At 29.1% G+C, this 27,047-nt stretch overlaps 1 protein-coding gene across 2 annotated transcripts; it reads right to left on the reverse strand.

The window, feature by feature from the left end:
- LOC135925209 (mannosyl-oligosaccharide 1,2-alpha-mannosidase IA-like) lies at nt 1-26,837 on the reverse strand. 2 transcript variants are annotated; one of them, XM_065460423.1, is made up of 12 exons: nt 26,383-26,837; nt 26,200-26,311; nt 25,601-25,704; nt 25,265-25,345; nt 25,013-25,107; nt 16,351-16,474; nt 14,199-14,298; nt 12,779-12,894; nt 8,901-9,009; nt 5,960-6,073; nt 5,711-5,889; nt 1-688 (listed from the first exon to the last, which is right to left on the reverse strand). In XM_065460423.1, the coding sequence occupies exons 1-12, from the start codon at nt 26,809-26,811 to the stop codon at nt 296-298; spliced, it is 1,956 nt and encodes a 651-aa protein (XP_065316495.1). In that variant the 5' UTR covers nt 26,812-26,837; the 3' UTR covers nt 1-295. The 2 variants fall into 2 exon arrangements, with proteins under 2 accessions (XP_065316495.1, XP_065316496.1); XM_065460424.1 differs by having other exon boundaries at nt 25,598-25,704.
- Between the last annotated feature and the right edge of the window lie 210 nt (nt 26,838-27,047).

Here is a 27,047-nt window from a genome sequence, read left to right on the forward strand (position 1 = left end):
TTTTTGCGCATGTAAAATGATTAGATAAACAAATAGTTTAGTCTTATGTTTAATGAAACCTAAATTTTTGTATAAAAAAAATAACATTTTAAATTTGCATCCACGTCTAAACCCCAACCAAAAAAGATTATTTTTAAAAAAAATTGTAATTATTAGCACTTTATTTTGTTCATAAATAAACTTCCCCAGAGAATCGAAAAAAACAATTTTAAAAACGATTCAGATCCCCATTTCATAAATCCTCAAATAATCTATATCTGAGAAAACAAAGTTCAACAGGCGAAAAATTTTCATTTCACACTTGATTATTTGATTCCACGGGGTCCATTCTCCTTGCATTATCTCCATTCTCCTCAATATCTTGCAGTTCTTGAACTTTCTCGCTTTCCTGCCTCTCGAGATCCAAAGCAGCCCCATCGTCGTTTATATCTTCCCCCCTTTCCTCATTATGATTTTGATCATCATCCAAGCCTGGTAAAAGATAGTGCTTTAACAGTGGATGGCCTTCGGTGTTAAAAACCCATTTGTCTAAGGGTAAATAGGTGTCGGGACAAAATATAAGGTAGAGATATTTCAAGGCCTCCGCCATAAAATAAGATTGCTGAACGTCATCGTGGTCGGAACGAGTAGAGTATACGTTACGCACTCCTGAATAACCGACCCCAATTTTAGTGTGTTCTTCCAAAGCCTTTATTTATGCGAGTTAATAAATATTATGGGAAAAATAAAAATAAATAAAAGGAATGAAGTATAAATAAAAAACAAAATGGATAGAATCGATTAATAGAAACGACACTTATGTATGTTATATTTTATAAATTTATTTAACATTATTTGAATAACATATATGTCTACAATATCATAGGCGTAGCCAGGATTTTCCTAAGGGGGGGGGGAATTCAAAAATTATTTTCGACCCGCTTTTTCCCGAGCTTCGGCCGGCTTACCTTAGTCTATATATAGTCATAAAATATTTCTACAAGATAGGAGATTAATTTTAATAAAAAAAATAAGCCTGGAACAAATATGAAAAATATTTTTATTAGTTTATATAAAATATAATAAATTACTTGTATATACATTAATATAAAAGCATGGTAATAATTTATTCCAAACAAGTATAAGAAGTTTATTTATAAAAAGTATGTAGACATATAGTTGATATTCCTCTATTATATAGAATTAGTTACAAAATACTAGGCAAAATTCCACTTTTACAGGCATATTTTACAGTTAATATTTTAACAAATTTTACTAATCAAACTCTTGATAATAAATATAGCAACAATTTGCATTCAATATTTAACGCCATCTATTTATTTTAAATAAAAAATTAATCTTTATATTATTCATTCCACAATGTCTTTAAAAGATATTTTCTGATGTCCTTATCAATATTTTATAGTTTTCTGTAAAATATATAATTCGCTATATTGGTAAAAATTACTTCATTGTCATGATAATTGATAAAATTAGATATACTGTAAATCTAAGACATATAATATTCCACTGTTTGTATTGTGCTTTAATTTTTTTATTTAATTTATGATTTAATTTTATAAATAGTTTTATAATTATAATTTACTTTTATTAAGATAAATATATTAAAATTACTCACTTTATAAAAAATATTTGATATATTATATTATTTAGTAATTTTATGGATCTTTTATTAATAATTATAATACATTTCACTTTTGTCTTAAGACTTATCTTTGACTTATATTCCATTTCTTAAAAAACATTCTTGGTTCACTTTTTATATATATAAATGTTTTTTTCTAAAAATGTATAAATTATGATGAATAGTTTTATAAAAAAATATCAACTTTTATATTCTTTCTTTCAAATTATTGTTTAAGATATATGCATACATTTTTGAGGGTCAGGGAGTGGGGGGAGAACTAAGGGAGATATTTTTTATTAGCTGAAATGATATTCACAAAAAGTGATAAATTTCTGAAGGGGGTGGGGATTTCCCCTTGCCCCCCCCCCTGGCTACGCCTATGTACAATATTATAACGTATATTATTAAGGTCAATCTAATTGAATACTTATAGAAGTTAAATATAATCATTATAAAATAATATATATATACGAAAGAATTACAAATAAAAATAAGTATTATTTTGAAAACTATTCTAGAAATAAAATTGACGATAAAATAAAAAATGCGGTCTTCGGTCAAATTAAATGTTAAATAGAATTGTATATTTTTTTTGTTTAAAATAAATTAAATATTTTTTAAAAAATTATGGGTGATATTTCAAAAATTACATTAAATCAATTCCAAAAAGAAGAATGTTCTTTGACGATTATGTAGATTTTATTAAATATATTTCTAATGTAAAGAATATTCCTCAAACTGACGCAACTTTGATAAAATTATACATAGCATATGGAGGAATAAATATAATAATTGATATAAAAAATTTCCAAGAAAAATTGATGATGTGGTATGGGCAGATATATATAAAATTGCAAAACAACATTTTAAAGACGAAAGAACTGTTATGGCATCAAGAATTGATTTCATTAGATTAAGTCGCGGACCAACAGAATTCGTATTGAGTTATTTAAAAAATATAAAGGAACTTGCCCAAAGATGCGAATTTGAAGATAATATAGAACTAAAATTCGTAATGCCTGGACTAAAGATGTCACAACTAGATAAAGAACCACGTTTAAGATACCCAGATACTAGAAACGAAGACCAACCATTAAGCTTAAACAAAGTTATAGAAATGGCTTTAGCAATGGAAAGGGCCGACTTAGAAATAAATAATACTACTAAAATGGTTTAAAAAATTAAAGAGACGCATAATGATAATAATAAACGATCAAATCAAAATGATAATAATAGTCGACACTATAGTGATAATGGGTACTATCAAAATGATAATAAAACATACGTAAAAAGAGAACCAGTTCAAGGCTAAATAATAATACAAGAAAACCGTGCTATTTATGTAATCGTTTTCATGTTATTCGGAATTGTCCAGCATACGAAAAAACGTGCAGCAAATGTAAGAATTTAAACCACTTTGCAGTGTGTTGTAAAATGGGAGGAAAAGTTTACTGTAGAAATTACAATAGTAACGACGAATATTCAGATTTCTCAATAAGAAAAGTCTAAAAATTATGGACAGCGCCCAAAAATTACGGTATTCAACCACGAAATTAATATGATACAGGATCAGCAGTAACCATCATTAATGCAACAATATGGAATAAAATTGGGAGGCCAAAACTTAGAATGGCTAAAGCTCTAACTACATATGGAAACAATACAATAAAAATTACGGGAGAAGCTTATGTAAAAGTTTAATTAGATGATAAAAAATGGCTTCCTTTATTAGTTACAAAAACAAATGATGCAGCGCTATTTGGATTTCCATGGACTATAGAAGTTGATCTATCGTTAAGGTAAAAGTCAATAATGGTAACATGAATATTGAAAACTTATATAAAGAATTTGCTGTGTTTGATAATAAATTAGAAATAATAGAAAATGTCGAACTAGTAAAACTACAATTGGAAGAAAATACAAAACCAATTGCACTACCAGCAAAGAGTATCGTTATATTTAAAAGTATAAATTTAAAATGAACTGAAACGTTTGAAAATAGATCCATCAACAAGAGTAACCTGGAGTACTCCAATGGTAGTGGTACGTAACACATCAGGTGAACTACGATTATGTGGTGATTTCAAAGTAACATTGAATAAATTTTTACTAAAAACGTTTGAAGAATTAATAGCAAAGATCGCTTGGAAATAAGTATACAACACTAGATTTCAAAGACGCATATCTACAAATGAGTATTGAAGAAGAATCGAATGGCATCACCAAATAGATACTACCGCTATCTACGATTACCTTTTGGTATAGCTACAGCACCAATAATATTTCAACGATATATGGACGATTTACTGGCTGACTGTAAAGATACAGCAGTTTATTTAAATGATGAATGATACAGAACATATAGAGAATATAAAACAAGTCCTCAAAAAATTACAAAAGGATTAAAAGTCAAAACAAGAAAAATAAATTTTATGAAAGAAAAAGTATCGTATAGGATACATAATAGATAAAATGGAATACACCCAGATAAAGAAATTAATAGCAATACAAAAATATCCAACTCCAAAAGATAGACATGACATAAAATCATTTTTAGGTATATTAAACTATCATACACGGTTCATGACTAACTTACATGAAATTATCGTCGAATTACATAATAAAAGTAGTAAAAATGTTAAATGGAATTGGACTAAAAAAGATGATACATTATTTGAAAGAGCAAAAGGAATAGTAACAGAACAAAATACTATACAGTTTTATAAACCGTACCTCGAGTTAATATTAGAAACAGATGCAACCAAGGATTTGGAGCTTTACTCCTACAAAAATATAATAACGGAAACGAATTTCCAATAGCGTACACCTCAAGAACCTTACAAGAAGATGAAAAGAATTATTCTACAAGAGACAAGCTAAAGCAATAATAAAAGGCGTAGAAAAATTTCATAACTATTTGTATGGACGCAAATTCATAATACGAACGGACCACAAACCTCTAATAAAGATATAATGCAATAACAGAGATTTAAGCTTATTAATAAATCAAGATTATTATGTTGGGCCCATAAATTAGGCGCTAATAATATAATTGAAGATGCTCATCGCGAAATCCAATAGAGAAAAATAATGACAGAATAAGAGGTGAAAATAAAACAGTGATGTATATAAGAAATCTTACTCATGACACATTAACTCTATCTAGAAAAAAACTTAGAGAATAAACCGCAAAAGATCCAATCTTAAGAAGAGTAGAAATATACAAAATCAAGCAGCAGAATTACAATTTTATAGAACAAAAATAGATGAAATAGAAAATGATAACGGTATTTTTTTTTTGGAATGGCATATTAATCATTACGTACTCACTTCAACGGGACATCCGGGTATTACATCAATGAAATCCATCACTATATATAGTGGGAACAATTAGATAAAAATGTTGAAAAACTAGTTAACAGTTGTATAGGATGTCAAAAACAACAGAGATATACCAGGTGTTGCAGTATACCCGTGGAATCCACCATCGCAACCCTGGAAAAGGGAAGGAAAGATAAAAAATCAACAAGCTAAATTGTCTTATAAAGTAGAATAAAAAAAAAATCATACGAAAACACGCCTACCTACTACGAACAAGGGAGGAACTAGTTGAACTCGAACCAATAATAATAGATGACAATATAAAGTTAGGAGAAGATAAAACAGTAGAAAAAATTGAATAGCCAAGAAGGAATTCAAAACCGATATCCAACGAGGGTACGAAAACAAACAAAAAGATTAATAGACGAACTTGAACTTTATGAGAAATGAGATATGCTATATTTTAAAAGGTTATTCAACATTATTTGAATTGTCATACAATATTATAGCGTATTATATTATTAAGGTCAATCTAATTGAATACTTATAGAAGTTAAATATAATCATTATAAAATAGTGTATATATATATATATAACGAAAGAATTACAAATAAATTAAGTATTGTTTTGACGAACTATTCTAGATATAAAAATGTAAATGAGTGAAATAAGAAAAGAATTTCATTACTCGCCAAAATAATTAAACTAAAAAATTTTTTCTTACAAAATAATTAGGATACCATAAAAAAAAATTATCCTCACCAAAACAGCTTGCCAAGCATAGTCTCTATAAATTTCATCACCCGTAATTCTGTAGAGGTAAAAATATGATTCGAATGTTTCAGGCCTAAGTATATAATGCACTTCTTTGGAATTATCTGTCCGAGCTTCTAATTGGCGATCAGGATCGAAAAGAAATACTTCGGGGCATAAATGCAAGGCTAAATTTTTTGTAATGTGAGAAAAATGAAAAAAATCAATAAGACGATAGTTATAAAGGTTTAGACTTACGACTATTTAGGTAGGCTTGATGACAAGTTTCAGTGATTTCGCGCGCCAAGGTTAAATATGCGTCACTGGTTGTTTGGTTGTGTTCGTATTGACTAGTTAAAGCTAAGAGACCGCCTTAAATGTGGTAAATTTCAAAATAATTATTTAACGAAAGTGTTTTACAAAATAAAGCCCATAAATAGGTATAAATTTATAAATATGGAGCACTATGATTATGACGATAAAGCTATAATAAAATTTGAAAAACATATGCTGCAATGAGTTGATAAAAAAATATGCGATACGATTATAAAAATAATAGTGAATTCGATTTTCTTAAATATCATATAAAATAATTATCTCTATTTTAGTTTTATCTTAAATTAGTTTTTAAAACTTAGTCAGCTGTAATAACGCAACTTTTGAAGTTAATGCGTTTACTATAAATGCGGTCTTATATTTAAATTTTTTATAAACAAAATCGGCGATTTCGTAACAAGATTTTTTGTTCAAAAAAAGAAGAAACAAATAAGCCAAAAGAGACCTAGTCTTCCAAGTACTAAATTATAACGCAAGCATTTTTAAAAAAATTAGCCTAATTAACAACTATTCCCATAATGACAAGATGTATTAATTTATATAATTTTAAAAAAAACAGACGATGATTATGCGTGTGTTTAATAACTGATCATTGTAGATTATATTCTATCCACGACAAGGGTTGCCAGATATTCTTCACTTGAAAACGTGAGTTTTTCTTTTATAATAATTAATGAGGAACTTCGCCACCCATACCCCACCAATTTGCGGGCCTTCGGCCCGCTTTTGTCCGGCCTTCGGCCGGGGTAATTGATGTAGCATACTCATCTGTTAATATGTTATATTTAATATAACAAGATTTTAAAGACAATAAAAATTCTTTATTGTAATAAGAATTATGATATAAAATTTTCTCATGTTTAAAAATATAGCATAATATTAATTATTATATTTTATGGATGATTTTAAAAGAGGCAATAAAGATATCCCATCGGCACTGTGGAGATAGGCTGAAAACTATTTGCATAAATAGTTATATTTTGTTTAACCATAAGTTCAGCTTCCAATGATGACGTTCTTTTCGCCAAGCAGTAGTCATTAGACTGAATATTCTCGGAATAGAAAATATAAAATTGCATATTTTTTCTATCAATGGTGAGTTTTTATTAGAAAGAAAATCCATCTATTTTTCTTGGGTATTCATCTGATTGTTTTTTGATAATTTTTCTTCATAATAGGAATAAAATTGTGAATATTCCTCAAAGAGAATTTCTGTATCTATGTTTGGTATTTTATAATTACTAATAATTTTTTGTAATTGTTCAAATTCTGGACATTATTTTAATGTCATAGGGCTAATATTTCCATATATTATCTATAATGTCATAACGTTTTTCTACATATTCTATAATATTTTTTATAAATATCTTTGATTCATTTTTGAAATTTATTACCTTTTCTACATCATTATTATGTTGTAAAATATTTTTAGAAATGCTCCCATAAAAATTTTGTTGAATTTTTAAATTTAATCAATTCTTTAGTTTTAGGATAAGATCATGTATATATATTGCTAATACATCTTCAGATTGCAATTGTAAATTTATATAATTGACTAAAGTGCCAACGTTAAGGACAACACCTAAATATGCCTCTGCAAAATCATCTCCAAAAATTATTTTCAAAATTGGTGGGGTTGCTGATAATGATAAAAAATATTCTTTAAGGGGTTGAAAATACTTAAGCATCTGCTTAATCGCTGGGATTAATGTAAGCCAGCGTGTTGGAACATGGCGAAGTGATTATGACCAATCTAAATTGCACTATTCTACCAATTCTTTTAAAATTGTAACTCTTTTTGTCGAGTTGCGAAATTCATTATAGCATTTAATTACTATATTCTCAATATCATATTTAAGAAAAATTATGGCCTTTTTAAACAAATTGTGAAGAATGTGGCATATACAACCCATTGGTATAACATTATTACTATGGCTTTTCAATTCTGTCCAAATACTTTAATTTTTCCAAGGTTTACAGATGCGTTATCTGCACAATAGGCCGTTACATTAGCAATATCAAGTTCAGCGAATTTTAAATTTTGTAGCAAGCATCTAGATATGTCTTTAGGGGTTTCACTGTCAGACGAAAAAATTTTAAGTAATTAAATATTTATTCCATTCTTTTTGTTGAAGTATCTAAGTAATAAGGGAAATGTTTTTATATTACCTTTATTCTATGCATCCGTTAGTATTGAAAACGGATGATTGTTTTTTAGATCTTTTATAATATTTGCCCTTAATTTATTTCATTTAAAATTTTATGAGTTTTAATATAAGATTTATAAAATCCATAAAAGAAATGTATAGTAATTTAATTCATATTATAATTATACTTGATAAACTTTTTAAAATTGAATTTCTGTTGTGGGTAATTGATCAATGAATAGGATTGGTTAGTTGGACTATTAACAAATACTACAATTTTTTTAAATATTTTAAAATTTTATATTTGTTTTTAAAAATATTTTAAAAAAATATAAAAATATTTTGAAAAAATTTAAAAACGTGAGAAAAAGTGTTAGACTAAGTGTGATTATTTTAATTTACTCAAAAAAACGTGAGAAAATCGTGAAGTGTGAGAAAACGTGGGTAAGTAAAAAATTAGGTATGAAATTATGCGAATCATGGCTAAATCGTGACATCTGGCAACCCTGTCCACGACCATTAATAGTGCTTTATTTTAAATATGTTTATTTAAACTATAAGCTATTGACTTTTATTTTCGCCTAATATTTTGATCTTTCGAAGAGGACACCTTAGTCATAAGTGGTAAGATAAAAGAGATAATAACCCTTGAAGGTTACAAAGTAGGCTCGATATATATATATATACTTATATTTTAAAAAATCATTATATTCAACCGAAGAAACAAGCCAAGTGATCCATTTTGTGTTCAATTTTACCATCTCTGATTTGAGCTAGGTAAGTTAAATTGGAGACCGATTTTTGTACTAAAAGTTTTTGTACGCCCTTTAAAAATCAAATTAAATAATCTATATTCTATAATACACCAAAAGTAAATGAGTTAATGTGCTGTATTGGAGAGGTAAAGTTAGGAGATACTTTATTGCTATTTTTTATTGATATATATTATTTTGCTCAGGTTTTTTTCCCTTTAAAATTGCTCAAAATTAAAATAACTTATTATTAAGCAGCCTTAAAAGCAAAAATTTAGAAAAAACGAGAAAATAAATAAAAAAACTAATAACAAACCAAATACTTAAAACAAACCAAAAATGGGCGTCCTAGTTCAAAAGCTATCTAGCTTAGGCTAAACAGCAATTAAGTGTAAAAATTAGGTCGAACTAGATCTTAAAGCTCAAAATTTTTTGAATTTCAGATATATTTTTTTAAAATCTAAGACAATTTTTTGAGCGATTCATTTTTAATATGAGCGTTTCAGTTTTATACCTTACTAATTAGTATTTTTTCGGGTTAAGAATTTATCTGAGCATTTAAAGATTTTTTTCTCCAAACAATTAAGTATTTTCAGGGCTTTTCATATGAGTAATTAATACATAATTTTATAATCATTCATGATGAATCCAATAAACAATGAAGCAAAATTGAATTTAAGTATAATAATTGAAATCTACTATTTTCATGTAAATATTAGAAGGCCATTTCAATATGTTAACAACTGTACATATATATTCTTAAGTAGACTGAATATTGAACAATGTTTGAAACTAAAACCCGGAAAAATCTAAAAACTTGAAGCCATTTCTTAAAATTTATAAAAACCGAAACCCATTTTAAAATGTTAACAAAGTACAACTAATTTATATATTGTTATATATTATCTGTTTAATATTGTTTTGCCCCTATAAGTTAAGCATATTGGAAAATTTATATATTAACTTTCTTTTTGTTAAATAATAATATCTATTAAATTGGTTTAGTATAATTTATTTTATTCAAATAAAATTCAAATGTTTTTTATATACAATTAACTTTTACCAGAATATATATACTGATAAATTATGATAATCAATTTTTTATTAATACTTAAATAAATATATTTAATTCTTGTCTACTACTATCTAAAAATCCCTACATAGTGGGGGATAGGGGCGCCAGTTTATTGCATGCTGGTGTGGAAGGAGTCAGTTGGATAGTGCTAAAAGTGCAGTGGATTATTTGTTAGTAAGGAGATGTGATAGGAGCATATTAAAAAATGTGAAAGTGATACCGGGAGAAGAATGTTATAAACAGCACCAACTAGTTACAGGAGATCTCACTTTTAAAGGTGCCAGTATCACTAAGGAGTACTAGACGTCAATTCAATACGACATCGGTGATGAGAGGCGGAAGTGGCACAAGCATCAGGGTAAATGACAAGTGGGAGGCCTTGAAGAAAGCCAGGGTGAGGACAACTGAGGAGGTATGTGGATGGACAAAAGTGTCACCTAGACATAAAGAGACATGGTGGTGGAATCCGGGGATAGCGAAAGCTGTGGACGAGAAACGGAGATGCTTCAAAGTATGGTATAATAGTAAAGAAAATAGTGAAAACGATATTTACAATGAAATGCTAAAAAAGTAATAGCGAAAGCGGAAGAAGAAAAGGCAGGAAATTGCTAAAGAAATGGAATGCGCGTAAGGAATGAAAAATGTGGTCCGAATGGCAAAGCAGATGGCAAAAAAGAGGCAGGAGTGGTAGGTGTTAAATGTTTGAAAAATATGGAAGGAAAAATGGTGATTGGTATTAAGAACACCTGGAAGGTCTATATGGAAGGACTTTGGAACGAAGAAAATGAATGAGATAATGATGTTAGTTGTGCAAAAGGTAGAAGGTCAAGGGTGTAAATTTGGCAAGGACGAAATAAAGAGAGCAGTGAAAAAGATTTAAAAAAGGAAGACAGTGGGTTTAACGAGGGTGGTATCAGAGATGTTTAAAGGTTCTGATGAAGGGATTGAATGGTTAATGAATTTAGCCAATCAAATTTTCACAGAAGGAACTATTCCCGACAACTGGCGAAGAAGTATAATATCCCAGTATACAAGGGTAAAGGTGATCCTTTAGTTGCGGGTCTTACAGAGCTATTAAACTCTTGGAACATGTAATGAAAGTATTTGAGATGGTGTTAGAGAAGCGGATAAGGGAAAAAATTAAAATTGATGAAATGAAGTTTGGTTTTGCATCGGAGAAAGACACGACAAATGCAATTTTTGTGGTGAGACAAATACAGGAGAAGTATCTTGTGAAGGAAAATAAACTGTATTATGCATTTGTTGATTTGGAAAAAGCTTATGACAGGGTGCCGCGTGAGGTTACTAGATGGGCCTTGAGAAATTCAGGTGGAAGAATGGTTGATTATAGAAGTGATAGAAATGTATGTGCGAGCACAAACTGCGGTACGGATGGATGATGGAGATAGTGAAAGCTTTGAAGTGAAAATAGGACTTCATTAAGAATCCATGCTGAGTCCATTATTATTTATCTTAGTAATGGATGTGGTAGCTAGAGAAATGTGTGAAGGACTTCTTTGGGAGTTATTATATGCAAATGACCTAGTATTAATGGCAAGCAGTGAGGAAGAATTGAGGGATAAAATAAGTAGATGGAAGATGGCTATGGAAGCAAAGGGTTTGAAAATGAATGCAGCAAAGACAAAGGTGGTGATTGGTGGTAACCTGAAGATGGAGGAATCCCGCAACTGGCCTTGTGGTGTATATGGGAAAGGAATTGCTAGAAATTCAATCCAATACACCAGATGCCAGAAATGGGTGCATAATATATGTAGCGGGAAAAGGGAAGTATGATGTTAGCAAGAATGACCTTTATTTGTAGAACGTGCATTAAAGGGGTACATAATAATAATGATAACGTAGTAAATGGCATTCTGGATATTGGCAATGGGTTCTAGGAAAGCGGATTGTTATTTGAGTGATATGCTAAATGCAGATGGTGGTGTAGATTCAGCGATTGTTGCAAGGGTCAGACACGCATGGAAGAAGTTTAGAAAGATGTCGTCTAATCTAACAAATAAAAACGTCTCTCTGAAGTTAAAGGGAAAAGTTTATGTAAGCTGTGTGAGGAGTTGTTTAGTTTATGGTGGCTAAACATGGGCAATGAAAGCGATGCACAAAGCTAAATTAGAAAGAATAGAGATGAGTATAGATGGATGTATGAGGTATCTCTGAGAGAGAGAAAAACTAGTAAAGAAATGCGAGCAAGATTGGGCATAGAAATGATTGAAGTGGTAATGAGAAGAAATAAACTAAGATGGTTTGGTTATGTGGAACGTAAGACAAAAGATGACTGGGTAAAGAGATGCATTAAAGTAGGAGGATCAAGACCTAGAGGAAGGCCCAAGATGACGTTGATAAATGTGATAGCGGCGAATATGAGAAAAAGAAATCTCACAAATATTGATGAAACAAAACGTTAAAATGTGAAAAGAAAAATCAGAGAGAAAACTGGCTAACCTGGGCCAGCCTAGAAATTGGAGAAGTCTTATTTCCAGTTTAAGTTTATATAAAACCACAAATTCTATCGATTTCAAGATGATATAATAGGTAATTAAGTCTAAGGGGCACCCAATGACATATAATATTACATAAGACTGGTAATTCATTATTTGACACCAGCTGATTTCTATTCAACGACGTTTCAAAGGTGCATTTTTATGAATAAATCGTCAGGCTAGATAAGTAATATATATGTCATTAGACACCACAAAGGAAAAATTGTTTTTAAAAAAGGTACGGCATTAAAAAAATAATACAAATAAACTTTCATAGCTTGATCAAACATAAATTTTCCCTGAAGATCCTTACGGTCGGTGATAATGTACGATTTTATCAAATATTCGTAAAAACTATCCCCCAGGCCTCCCAACGATATGTAATCTATTGCAATATAATATAATAAAATATTAAATAATATAAAAATAAGCAAACTTTATATTTATTGCGATGAAGAAAATATGTATTAAACAGAGCTCTGTATCGGATCTTTTCCCCCTGATCTACCATGAATTTTTTTTGTACAACCCAATATATTTTTCTTTTTTTAGAGGGTCCCGAGTCCATCGCTCAAACGGTTATTAGAAATAGTTCCAATTAGAAAAATTTAAGTTATTGAAAAGTTTTTTGATTTATTTATTTTTCGATTTAAGCAAATGATACATAAAAGCATCCGAAGATTAAGTCTGAAGCAAAGAAAGTTTGTATGGGCAGGGCTCTGATATAAATATAATTTGCTTATAACGATTTACCAAATTCAATATTTTGATAATTGGTTCAATGACAAGATTATATAACACTAGGATAATCATAATTAATGATAATATATAACGGGACTAAATATATTTCAAGCAAAAATATATATAATTGTGAAATTCTATACTTACTTCATATTACCAAACATAAAAGAAATGGCTAACAGTTCACTTCAATTTAATCCCTTTTTTAGTGCAGTTTATTTATATAATTTCATATCATTAATTTGGTCCCAAAAATCTTATAATTTACCATGCTTTTCGGTTTTTATACTTATGAATTTCTAATCCCTTGAGAAATGTTATAACAGATTTATACTGCAATATTAAAAGGAAAAAATGTTTTATAAAGGAAAATCGTTATTACATATTTATATAACAGGATGCATGATCAAATTGTTTTTTTATAAATTAATATTATAAAATTTGTAGATTAATTTAAATGAACATAAGGAAAAACGGGGTTAAATTATACTAAAAAAAATACTTATAAAAGAACAATAAAATAGTTACTTAACTTTTAATGAAATGTAAACATATTTAGCAAAATAAAAATTAAAATGTTGGCCTTGCCATGATACTAGGTTTAATTTTATAAAAATTTTGTTCATTTTATTGGCCTAGCCCGAAATTTTTAAAATTTTGTTATTTTTTTAGCCACATTACATATATTTCAAAAGGAAATTGATACTAATGAGCAATAAAATCAATAATAAACGGATCCATTATATCATTTTCCAACTAATTAATTGATAAATTTAAAAAATTCGACTCCGTTTCGGTTTCAAAAACAATTGTAATTAATTTTTGACCTAGTTCGGATTTTTAATAAACATATCGTGTTAAGGCCCACTCAGGACGGGAAGATTTCGGATATAAATTTAATTATTGTAATTTTTTTTAGATATCAAAATAAAAATATTCTCAAGTTACTTATTGATGTTCTGTGGGCGTCAACGTTAGGGTCAATATAGTTATTAACTAGCCCATCTCTCTTTGGAATACTGCTCAAATACTCTCGAATTTTCATAACCTAAAAGATAAAAAAACAAATAAATTATGAAATAAGATTTTTTAAAAAAAGTATATATATGCAGATTTGTGGGCAGTGGGCAATTTTCGTAACAACAAAAAGACCACGATCACCAGCTGAGTTAAGTAGCCCCGAAAGGCTGGCCATCGATTTGTAATATGGCGGAGGCATGAAAAATATTTAAAATGCTATTTAATTTTTATATTTTAAATAGTTAACTGCAATACTCATTATAACATTAAAATTAAATATGAATTTTGATATGTTCACTAGGTTATGTATATGTTATATCAAGATGGATTGTCTATTTTTTGGTAAAAAAAGCCTGGAACTAGCGAGCTAGAAAGTTCTTTATATACTTGCAACAAGTACATACTAGAAAATGAATCTTTTCTATCGCTGTTTTAATTGTTATCGCCAAAGAAACATCTAATTCCTAGCGATTTTTAATTTAGATTTTTTGCCTTAATATTTTGTTTGTATCCGAAATTTCTATCATAATATTATATTGTCTATATATAAATTTGTTTTAATATTATGCTAATAAATTTGTAAAATAACATAATGTAACTGAGTGAAGGGATTTAAGAATCGAGTTAAACAAATACTAGATTTAAGTAAATATCCAGTAATAGTCTAATTTATAGTTTTTTAAATTATAAATACGAAAGACTATGATGGAGAGTTATTTAGAACCCTCCCTTCTCATTCCTTATCAATTAAGCCCCATTTAGAGTTTTTTAAAATTAAAATTACGAAAGGCTATATTGGAGAGCTATATTAACCTCCCCATATTTATGAATTGTTAGTATATTAATTATTGTTCCCTTTCCCCATGTAATGCAACGTAAGGTTTTATTGTATTCTATATAAGGAAGAATTAACTTACCACAAGTATAAATCAGCATATCTTCAATTTTCCCCATCTAACATACATTTTTAAAAAAAATTCGATATATCTAGTAATATTTTTTATTTTATTCTAATGGTCTTTTTTTAAATAAAATTATATTATATGTAATGTATGCTTGTATATTGTCGGAAAACAGTAACTCAAATATTTAAAAATATATTTTCTTGTTATGGTAATTGACATATTAATTTTAGTCTTGTTAAATAATTGAACATACTATATACATGACTAATTTATATCTTATATAAAGATATATTTTGATTATAAAAGTTAGTTATTTGTAATTCATTGGATAAATATAATAAAGGCCTTGTTTAACTCGACCTCTAAATCCCTTCATAGAGTAAAAAAAAATTTTTAAATATTGTATCTTATTTTTTTATGAAAATATAAAAAATCAATTTATTTATAGGGTTGGACAAAGAAAAGATGTCGAACTCTAATAACAATTATGAAACAATGCTCAAATAAATCATATAAAATATATTCAATTATAAATTAATTTTATTTAATAAAATTTCCAAATGCACTGCCGTGCCACCAATTTATTCGGCGGGGGCGTATTTGGCGTGCCAATAATCGCCAATGAAAAATAAGCAGCCGCTGCCGATAATTTACGGGCACAGGTCTAAATATAAATAACCCTTTAATATGGAAATTCAAGTATAAATAATCCGTTAATATGGCTTTTCCGCTTTTCATGTTTTGATTATTATAGCCGAGTAATAGTTAAATGTCGGCTAATTAGGCCCAATCTACAGGCGCTTGCCGGGAAAAAAATCTATTGTATTTTTAAAAAAACTCCGAAGCCAATAGTTTAAAAGATCGGCTAAAAAGTGTCTTAAACGGCTAGAAATATAGTAACTATAACTACGAAACTATAATGATTATTCTTCCCAAATAAATCTCATGACTTATAACGTTAGTTTTAGAAGTGTTTCTAAGAATTTAATAAGGAGCGTATAACCTGATTTTAATTTTATCGTTAAAATTAAAACGAATTTTAATATAGAGCGAAAGTAAATATGACATAAAAAGCGTCAATATATTATTAATTTATAAATCACTCCTTAAAAATAATAAGAAAAAAATGATAGTTATCTCCAAAAGTAATACACATATATATATAATTTAATAACTTTTTGAGCATAAATATCGAGGCCGGATAATTTTGATAATAATTCGTATTCCAATTGCAATGTTCCTATTTCCGATAAAATGAAGGAGTCACCCTGGGCCCAGAAGTAGTTTTTACCCCTTTTACTTTTTAAATTATAAAAATTAGTTTTTAAAGTAAAGTTTGGTTATAACCAGTAGCGTGTCACACTAATGAAGCAATGGGGGTTCGAGTCAGAAAAATTATTGAGAATAAATGAGCGACCTTTAATATTTTTAGAAACGCCACCACCCCCATCAGAAAAAATTTAATTTTTTATATCCGATCCTTATTTTAGAACGTTATTAAAGTAAGGCAAATGGAGAAAAGATTTAACAGAAGGGAAAGTAATTTTACTATGCATTCATCTATACCTAAAACGAATTATTTGTTATTCGATATTCGATTCGTATTTTACGAATACGAATAACACAATTATTCGAATCGAATTCGAATTAAAAAAATATATTATTCGTCGAATAATTTTTTATCTATTATTCGATCAAATTATTCGAGATTATTCGATTAAAATAATTTATATTAATAAATATCGAAAAATAATCATATATTATTAGTAGGAATTATTTGCAATTCTTCCTATTTAATAAAATTTTCTAGTGGAATAATGAAGAAACATTTTATATTTCTAAATGTTGTTAACGGCTGTTTTTATTCGAATAATTCATAATACAAAATAACTTCCGAAAATTGTTTTATGATGGACGGAAAGTATTTATTTATATGTAATTTATAACAAATATACAATTATAAATAACTAGTAGCTATCCCCGTCAAGAATGACGGGCGAACCAGATATTTCTCCTTTGTTTGATGATGATGGAGAAATCATAAATTTGATTTTTGCAAAAACTTTGTGTTTAAAAAATTTGTTGTTGGTATATTTGTCTACTACATGATACGAATATTATATTGATTTTTCTACATTATATATAAATATACTATATATGTATCTACAGGGATCCAAACCGAACCTGAACCGAACCGTTAAACCGCTAAAACCCGGTATTTTTTATCGAACCTGAACCGAACCTAGACCGCTAAAAAAATTCTAACCGAACCTGAACTAGAACCGATAAAATGCCTCTGAACCGGTTCGAGACTCATGATTTTATGCTTATAAAATAATATGTAAGTTATTATTAGTATAAATGAAAAAATTTCAATTATATTCTAATTATTTTAAAGATTATCATGAATCACGTTTGATTGATAAGTGTCGGTAATAATTTTTGTAAACTTTAGTAAATTGTCATTTAACAACATTTTCCTCTAAGCTTATAAATTATAAGGCTTAGAGAAAAATTAAATCCAAAATATTATTATAAATCACATATCAAATCTGATATCATATTGGCAGTGCATGCTACCAGAGTTAGTGTGGACTATGGAAAGATGTTTTTCAACAATTAAATTTATAAGTTATCTCCTTATAGATGTAATTTGAGTGGGACGAATTTTGAAAATATATTAATTGTGTGGCTTAATAAAAAAAATTTAAGTAAAAAAAGTAAAATATTGTTCATATTAAAATTAATCATTGATATTTATTTTTATATTTATAAATTAAATTTTATTTTATAGTGTGCAATTAAAATAAAAGGTAGGTTTTATACATGTATTTTTTTAAATTAATGATAAAATAAAAAAATATTTTCCCTATACATAATTCGAATGTAGGTTTGAATACAAAAGTGTTCAAACCGGTTACCTGAACCTTAAACCGTTATTTTTATCCGAACCTGAACCCGAACCGATATTCGTTTCGGTTTGGATCCCTGTGTATCTATATTATCTTACTAATAAAATTTGTTTGTCTTTTATCCATAGTTAAATTTTACAAAATATATTTAATATGCTGACGAATCTAATCGAATAATCATTTTATTATTCGTTGTATTTTTGTAGGTCTACATTCATCGATCAGGAGAAGGCATTTAAATACCGTGAGATAACAAGTGGGTCATGAGAAAGTCAGGCCTACCATAATGGCTAATATTTACCATGATATTGATGTATAAAGAGTCGAATAAATGATAGATATTATAAGGTTTTGATCCGTCTAGAATTTGTACTTTTTACTATACTAGTGCGTAGAGACGTGAGAAAAACTTCTATGTAAAATATTAAATTAGAGGATAGCGACACTTAATCACACTTTATCACGCAATTTTATTAACTTATATATTTTTTCAAAAATATTTTTTTAAATTAAAAAAAATATATAAGAAATATAATTACTTAAAATATAGCAATATATAAAAAACTATATGATAAAAATGAAAAAATATATGATTAGTGTGATATATTTTTTATAGGCATGCCATTGGCCCATAAAGGGGTGGCATGTCGTATTTTGATATTACTTTAATCAATATATAATTATTATGTAATGCCAATCAACCGAATTTAACAAGGTTGAATGGATTAAAATTATATTATAACACACGTGATTGTTTTAGTTTCTCCGATAAGAAGTTATGTAATATAAAATAGGCATCATATTATTTTATTTATTTTTTTTGTAGGAGTTTTTTTTAAAAAAAGATTACGATATTTTTCTTGATGAATTTAAAATTAAATAAAATTATGAATTTTTCTGAATATAAATATACAATAAAATTACTTCCATAAATTTTGTAGTGAATAAAATATTATTGCCTCTAGATTTGTGAAATTTGTAAAAAAGATCATTAGTGTGTCTTATTCAGAGCAAGATAAGAAAATAATTGTTGTCAGTAAGATCGGAACAAAGTGAATATCCTTTCAGTGGTGCTCGTGACGCGGATCGGAAGATTTGGAGTGATTCGGTTTTAAAGGTAAAACAAAATTTTTGTTGATATATATTTTATCTGATAAATTTTTGACAACGCAGTAGTACTAACGCTAAATACGTATTTAATTGTGAATTTTTTTCTTTTGGTAATAATACCGTATATTATTATTTTTATATAAGCATTTTTATTTAGTTTGAATTAATTGGGCGGTGATCTTAATTAAAAGTTTATAAGCAAATGGTTTATTTTTTAAGGCATGGTGGGGAGCATAGTTTTGGTGATATGGTTCTCTTTTATAAGGATTTGAGTTATAAAATTTTGTATAAGAACTTTAATGAATTGGATTTAGGTAAGCAGTTGATTACTATTGGGATATTGGTAATTGTGTATTTATTGATAATTATATTGAAATTTTTGATGAAAAGGGGTACTGCACTGCGGTACTGGCAGAAATGTATGGCAATTTTAAAAAGGACACTCCGGTGTTGGCTGTTTATGTTAAAAAAGTAGCAGACTTGGAAAGTAGTCTAAAAGATGTTTTAGTTGAAATCAAGGTTGGGATTGGTTTGGAGAGGTCCGGGAAGATCCTCCAAGAAGTAAAGGAGATGAAGGAAGTCATCAATGCAATGATGAGGTTGAGCAAAAATCCCGTGAAGTGCCATAATAATGGAGTGTCAGTAAACAAAAGATTTGAAGAGATTATCATTTGTAATCGTTGTGGGTGGAGGGGACACATAAGGGATACTTGCGTGGTCCCAGAGCAAAGGTTTAAAGAGGGATTTCCGTTAAAGAAATCTGAAGTAGGAAATGCCAATGTAAAGATGGTCAGTATGAACGGGGCTAGGTTATGTTTTAGGTGTAAAAGGCCGGTACATGTGGCCGTGGACTGCATGGAAATATATCAAAATTTGTGTTGACTATATGATTGCAAAGTGAATCATATAGGAGTCGGGGCTCCGAGAGATCAGAAAATTTTTTAAAACAAAACATTTGATATGGTTAATCTAAGTAGTTATCCTCCTTATTTCCATGGGAGGGAAGTTAATCGGTTCAAGTGGGAGCAGTATCCGAGGAATATTGTCCGTTATGCCCTTAGAAGGGATGTCAGGAATTTTAGTTGGGAAAAATGTCCCACAAATCTTGTTAAAAGAAATGTGATTGTCAGTAGTAAGTCTTTAAATTCCGAGTTAAATTTGGGGGATGATGTGAATTCTAATGAAATTGTTATTTCCGATAGAATAAACACTGACTCTCCGATTAAAACACATGATATTTTAATGACGGAGAGAGTAAATGGATCCTGTATGTGTCCGAGGGTTAATTTGGAAATTGACCATAGGAATATAGAGATGTTGTTTGACACCGGGGCTAGTTTTTCTTTAATGTTCCAGGAGAATTTTTATAAGTATTGGCCTAGGGGTAAACTGGAAAAAGAATCTATGTGCGTCAGGCAATTTGATGGGTCAGAAGTTGCCGTTGTAGGCAAAGCCAAACTGGGGGTTAATCTGAATGATGTAATATTTTTCCTGGATTTATGGGTTGTGAAGGAAAATGTGGAAACCCATTATGTGTTGGGATTGGATTAAGCAGCTGGGTCCTCTTAATAATTATTGAAATATTTTCACTATAAATAGTAATGTAATAGTTGATGTTGAACGGGAGGAAATTTCGGAAAACCTCGATAAAAAAATTGGCGGAATGGAAGAAGTAAGGGGTAGATCAGGCAAATCGAGGATTAATGTTGAGAGCAATGAGGATCAAATTATGGCCGGGGGAATAAATTAATGGGATAAAGTGAACCATGCTATCCCCAGGACAATATGGTATAATTTTCGAATAAAAATTGGGATGTTTAAATGATTATCAGGTGGATATTCTACTTAGAGAAAGTTTTTCGCCGAATTTTTTGGCTTGTCGGAGGGTTCCTTTTGAATGGAGGAAGGAGATTGATGAAGAATTGGAGAGATGGGTAGAAGATCGTGTCATCATTCCGGTGTAATATAGCGATTGGGCCACTCCGTTGGTTTCGGTTAAAAAATCAAATGGTAAATTGAGGCTATGCTGATTTCAGGGTAACTGTAAATAGATGGGTAGTGGAGGTTAAATATCCGTTGCCTCGGATTGAAGAGATTTTGGCTCAGTTAAAGGGGGCAAAATATTTTTCAAAGGTTGATTTTTCTTCAGCGTATTTACACCGTTGAGGGAGAAAATTCGTAAATTATTGACGATAACGACACCGAAGGGGTTATTTGCATATTGTAGATTCTTGAGTGTATCTGCTCCTATTTTTCAACGTACCATGGCGTCAGTTTTCCAAGAATTGGAAGAGGTATTTTATTAGATGGATAATTGTTAATTACCGGGGTAACGCCGGAGCAGCATAATCGACGTTTGGAGGAGGTTTTCAGGAGAATTCGGGACAAGGGCTTGAGAGCCAGTAAGGAGAAAAGCGTTCTAGGGGTAACAGAGGTCGAATATTTGGGTGATCGAATTAATGGGATTGAGGTGAAACCATTGGATAAAAATTTGAAAAATATATCGAACATGAAACGGCCCAACAATAAGGCTGAGTTGCAGTCCTTTTTGGGTATGGTCAATTATTATCATCGGTTCGTGGAGAATTTTGTGAAGGTCACTGCGCCGTTATATGATTTATTAAAAAAAAAGGAATTCTTTTTGAGTGGAGGGATGTACAGCAAATTGCTTTTGAAATTTTAAAGGAAAAAATTGGAAAGGAGCCGGTTTTGGTGTGTTTTGATAATGAATTGGAAATCGTTATGGCGGTGGGTGCCTCGAATAAAGGGGTTGGTGGGGCGTTATTACATGTAATAGAGGGCTTAGAGAAACCCGTTTTGTTATTCTTGCGAGTTTTTCGTGAGGTTGAGACCAGGTATTCTGTGATTGAGCAGGAGGCCTTGGCGGTTATTTTTGGCTTAACCAAGTGCAGGGAGTATTTGATTGGGGAAAAATTTGTGATTTTTACCGTTCATAAGCCCTTGATTCACTTGTTTAAGAAGGATAACAGGGAGTTGATCATGTCTCCCAGGTTACAACGATGGTTGTTGTTGGTAAGCAGCATTAATGTGGAGATCCGATATCGTCGGGGTAAAGAGAATTGTTTGCCTGATATTTTGTCCCGATTAGGGTCAGATGAAGGAAATGGTGAAGGGAATCAAAATAAGGTTCGAGACAATGAGAAAGCCTTGGTTTGTTCGCTTTCCCATATGCTCCGAGGGGGTCCTACCAACTGGGAAGACCTTAAATGTAATACTTTAAAGATAAGGAACTGAGCCAGGTAAATTAGAAATCTATTAAATGTCAATATAAGAAACTAAAAATTATATAGAGCCATAAATCCGTGAATAGATATGCAAATGAATCTTTCCCTAAAGTTTTTCGGAAAAGTGATGTTTCACTGCTAGTTATCTAGAGTGTAAATGGGAAAAGGTGATTAAAGTTTCGGCGGCCATGATTGATAAAATGCGTTGATTTGTTAGCGAATCAGTCATATACAAGGATAATAAACGTAAGCATATATATTATTAGATATAATTCAAATTATAAGAGCTAAAACAATTAATTAGGAATGGTGTATTGAGAGGTGTTGTCAACAATTGTACTTGCTGTCAAATGAGTTCATAATAGGTGTAGTTGTGAAGGGAAGTCTAAAGATGGCAAGAGCGACATTTATTTGTAGGAAATATGTGAAAGTGAAACGGGTGCAAAACGATATTAATAAAATTGGTTTAAATCGGAAATGAAACATCATTGGAAAAAGTGATAAAGCTTTGCTATTTAGGAGATACACTTAGTGCAGATGAAGGCGTTGACTCAACGGTAATGACAAGGATAAAGGATTGGGGTAGAAACGATAGATGAAAAGAAGTAGACTAAGATGGTTTGGATATGTTTAAAAGAGGAGAAAGGCCCATTGGATAAATAGAAGTTGGTTGGAAGTGGAGGGAACAAATGATAAAGAAAGACCAAAGAGAAGCTGGACAGAGACCTGCAAGCCCGGCCCGGGCCGTATTTAAAATTTTTAAAATATACACAGGCCAGGTCTGAAAAATTTTTTTTTAAAAAAACCCCGGCCGGGCCGTATTTTAAAAAAAAAATTTATACAACATGAATTATTATATTCGTCAATTAGATATGGTTATAATGATTATATATAGTTATGATTAATATAATGTTTGGTGAAAGTTAACACTAGCTAACACTCATAGTATCTATTACATAATATAATTATAGTTTTCCTGCCATGGAATAAATACGCAAAGGATTAAATAAATTATTATATAATATATAAATATGTTATATTTTTTTTTTTTTTATAAATACATAGTATATTCTCAAAATTTTATTTACACAAATTTTTTATAGTATCAATTTGTAATATACTAAATATCTGTTTAGAATAAAAAAAATAAAATATTTAGTGTTGTTAAACGGCTTGTTTTGAGCCGATTTTTAAAAACGGCTAACTCAGTGTTTTATCCAGAAAAATATTATGCCAGCCTGAAAATTTTGCTCATAGAAGGAGCAAAGGTCTAGACATATAGTATCGAAATTTCGAGGCTTAGTCAATATTTTTCTGGCGAAAATATTGAGTTAGCCGTTTTAAAAATTGGCTCAAAACGAGCCGTTTAACAATATTAGCTAATATACTTGCTTATTAAATAATAATACTCACCGAAAAATATGATAAAATACGAAATAATAAATTTTTGGAATATACCAGGTCGAATATAATTTTTAAAAATTCCGAGCCGGGCCTAAAATTTTTTTTTTAAATATTCGGGCTGGGCCTAAAATTTTTAAACCTGGGCCGGGCCGAAAACTTTTTAATCTGGGCCAGGCCATACAAATGGTACCTCTGCAGGTCTCTGAAGCTGGATAAAGGTGGTAGATTATAATAAAAATCTAGGTTTTATCAGCGAGGATGTCATGAACGTGAAAAATGGAGAAAAGAGATTAGCAAGCAAAATGGATTACTGGAATTATGGAAAAGGGCCACCAAAAGAATATAATACATAATATTTTCAATGGCCCTATGGAAGTCTATATACTTAAAAATATATATTATTCACTGCAAAACTATGATAGCCATATCAAAATCATTAAAAGATTTTGTCAAATTACATAATGTATCCCTGATGTATCTCAAAACCCTAATGATCCCCATTTTCGACTTTTGACATAACAATATCACGGTATATACAGGGTTGTGATGATTTAATGAAACATATTGACGAAAATTAAAACCCATCCATATAAAATTATTTTCTTTGCAAAAATAATTAAAATATAGACAAAGCATTATTGAAAATTCTTTTATTATGCCTTTTGTTATTTTAATTATCTTTGCAAACAAAATAATTTTATATGGATGAGTTTTAAATTAATCGTTAATATGTTTCATTAAATCATAACACTGTATTAGCCATTCATCTACCTCTGACTTTCTCAAGACTTACTTTGTGATCTCTTACAGCACCAGGTTAAACGCCTAATCCAGATCCATGAATGTGTATAGTAAAGTGACATTTCAAAACTCAGGTTTGTTCAACAGTTGTGGAAGAACGACTAAATAATCTTTCACTATCATGCATCAAAATATGTATTAAATAAATATATACATTTGTTAAAAAAATATTTGAAGTAAATTTTTTTAAATATACTTTACAAAAAATTTCAAGGTTGACACCCCTGGTTATAACATAAATATATTCTAGGTCTGCTAATATTAAGATAAATTTAATTAATTTAAAGAAAAAAATCTAATTAATCCTAGTAAATGTTTTACTTGTCTATTCTTGAAATTTTCTAGTGAGAATGAGAATAATATACCTATTAATATCTAATGTTGAATATGGTAGACCCATAGGAGTCTCAAATGCAGGCATCAACAAATCAGCAATTTCCATAGCCTTATCTAAGAGCTTCTATAAAGTGGGGAGGGGGGGGGGGTGCCATGAAATAACAAAAATGCAGTTTTTAAAAAATAATAAGAAATTTATTTAGCAAAAAAATTAAAATTTAACTTTTTGTTGTTTTTAAATTTTTATAATAGTATAAAGAAAAATTATAAAAAGAATTTACTTTATCAAAGGTCAATAAATAAATGGTCAATAAACCCCCTATATATCGAATGTTGGTCTCGAATATTGATATGGAGCTTTTCTTTGCAAAAATTTGTTTAAAAAGACATGGTAATATATATTATGGCATAAATATAATAATTCTAGAATTCATAAAATTTGTGATAGGATAAGATGAACAATGAAATGCAACTCTGATTGTATTCAGGGATATTTTAATGAATATATATAAATTTAATATAGGAGTTTTATTTAAGATGTATTTGCCAATTTCCCTTTTATTTTCCCCTCCCTATTCAAATCTCTAATTTTTACAAAATTTATTAAAACTTACTACTTTATTGAAAGACAGATTATTGATTACCCAATCATACCCAGTTTTATATTCGTTGGTAAGATTCATGATGAGTAGAGTGTCTAAACTGTCAATAATAGTTAGACCTAAATATAAAGGGTATTTTAATAATATTAAATAGGGGTGGAAAATAAAATAAAATTTAAAGTTCAACAAAAAATCTGGGGGATTTCTGTAAAAACAGAAATTATCATTTTTCAAAAATATCTTAAGTAGAATTTTAAGAGCTACATAATGATATTTGTGACTAGCATAAATATTAATTTAAAAAAATTTGATTTAATGAATGTGATCATCTTTATTGGAATATATTATTAGATCTGGTTTAGCTGAGTCTTTAAAGATTCAGTTTTAATAAAATTTAAATTTATATAGCAATCATGGGAAATTTTATTCATTCTAAAAAGGGTCATGCAAAAATCTTGTTTTTTTATATGAATTTACCCTGTTCTAAGTTAAACTCTCCTATACAAACAAATAACCTACAATAAAAACTATAATATAGGGTTAAAAAATTATGATAAAAACAATGCTAATATATAATTAAAAAATATAGATAATTTTTATACTAATTATTTTACCAAGTTTATCCTTTCCAAAAATGCTGCCAAAATGTGGTTGTTTTGATATTGGTTTCAGCTCATTATAACCAAAAGCATATTTAACATAACCATCCCATGCAAATTTCATCATCTAATATAAAAGTATAAAGCTATGAATATAAATATATTTAAAAATAATAAAAACATTGTCACAAATTTTACTTGTTTCACTTTATTCCTTTTGTGAATAATGTCAGAACTGGATGAATCGGAATCTTGTTCGGATATATATTTATTACGGATATAAATTTGTGGCATGGATTCCTTTTTTGCAATTGTATAAATAGGTATACCTTTTTTAAGATCTAAGGATTCAATATATAAATTTGAATTTGTAAATTTTGGCATGTTTCCTGGAATTTTAAAAGGTGGTACGAACTTTGGGTTATCATAAATATCTTCGGGTATAGAATAATTATTTGAAATAAACAATATTGGACTTTTTTTAGTTGTTAATTCAGGTAAAGAAAAAAATGTTAATAGACATATAAATAAAAAAAGTAATATAAAATATATTAAAAATTTTTTTGGTCTGATAGTTTTATTTAATGAGAGAGGAATCCCATTTATATATATCATATTTCTATACATAAAGCTAGCTCTAACTACATTGTTTTGTTTTATATTTCATTGCTACGTTTAAAAATAAAATTTATCAAAAGCCGAAACAAAATGGGAAAATATCATGTGATCTTGATTTAAAATTTTAAAGACCTAAGCAAAAAATTAGTCAGACTGTTATTTCCCCAAAGTGATACCACAATCATATTTAAGAATTTCAATTTTGTTTAGTAGCAATCCTTGGCTTTTATTAAATATTTAATAAT

The sequence above is a fragment of the Gordionus sp. m RMFG-2023 genome, chromosome 2 (assembly GCF_954871325.1).
Source record: "Gordionus sp. m RMFG-2023 chromosome 2, tfGorSpeb1-WG-v2, whole genome shotgun sequence".
In the NCBI taxonomy this organism is placed as follows: Eukaryota; Metazoa; Nematomorpha; class Gordioida; order Chordodea; family Parachordodidae; genus Gordionus; species Gordionus sp. m RMFG-2023.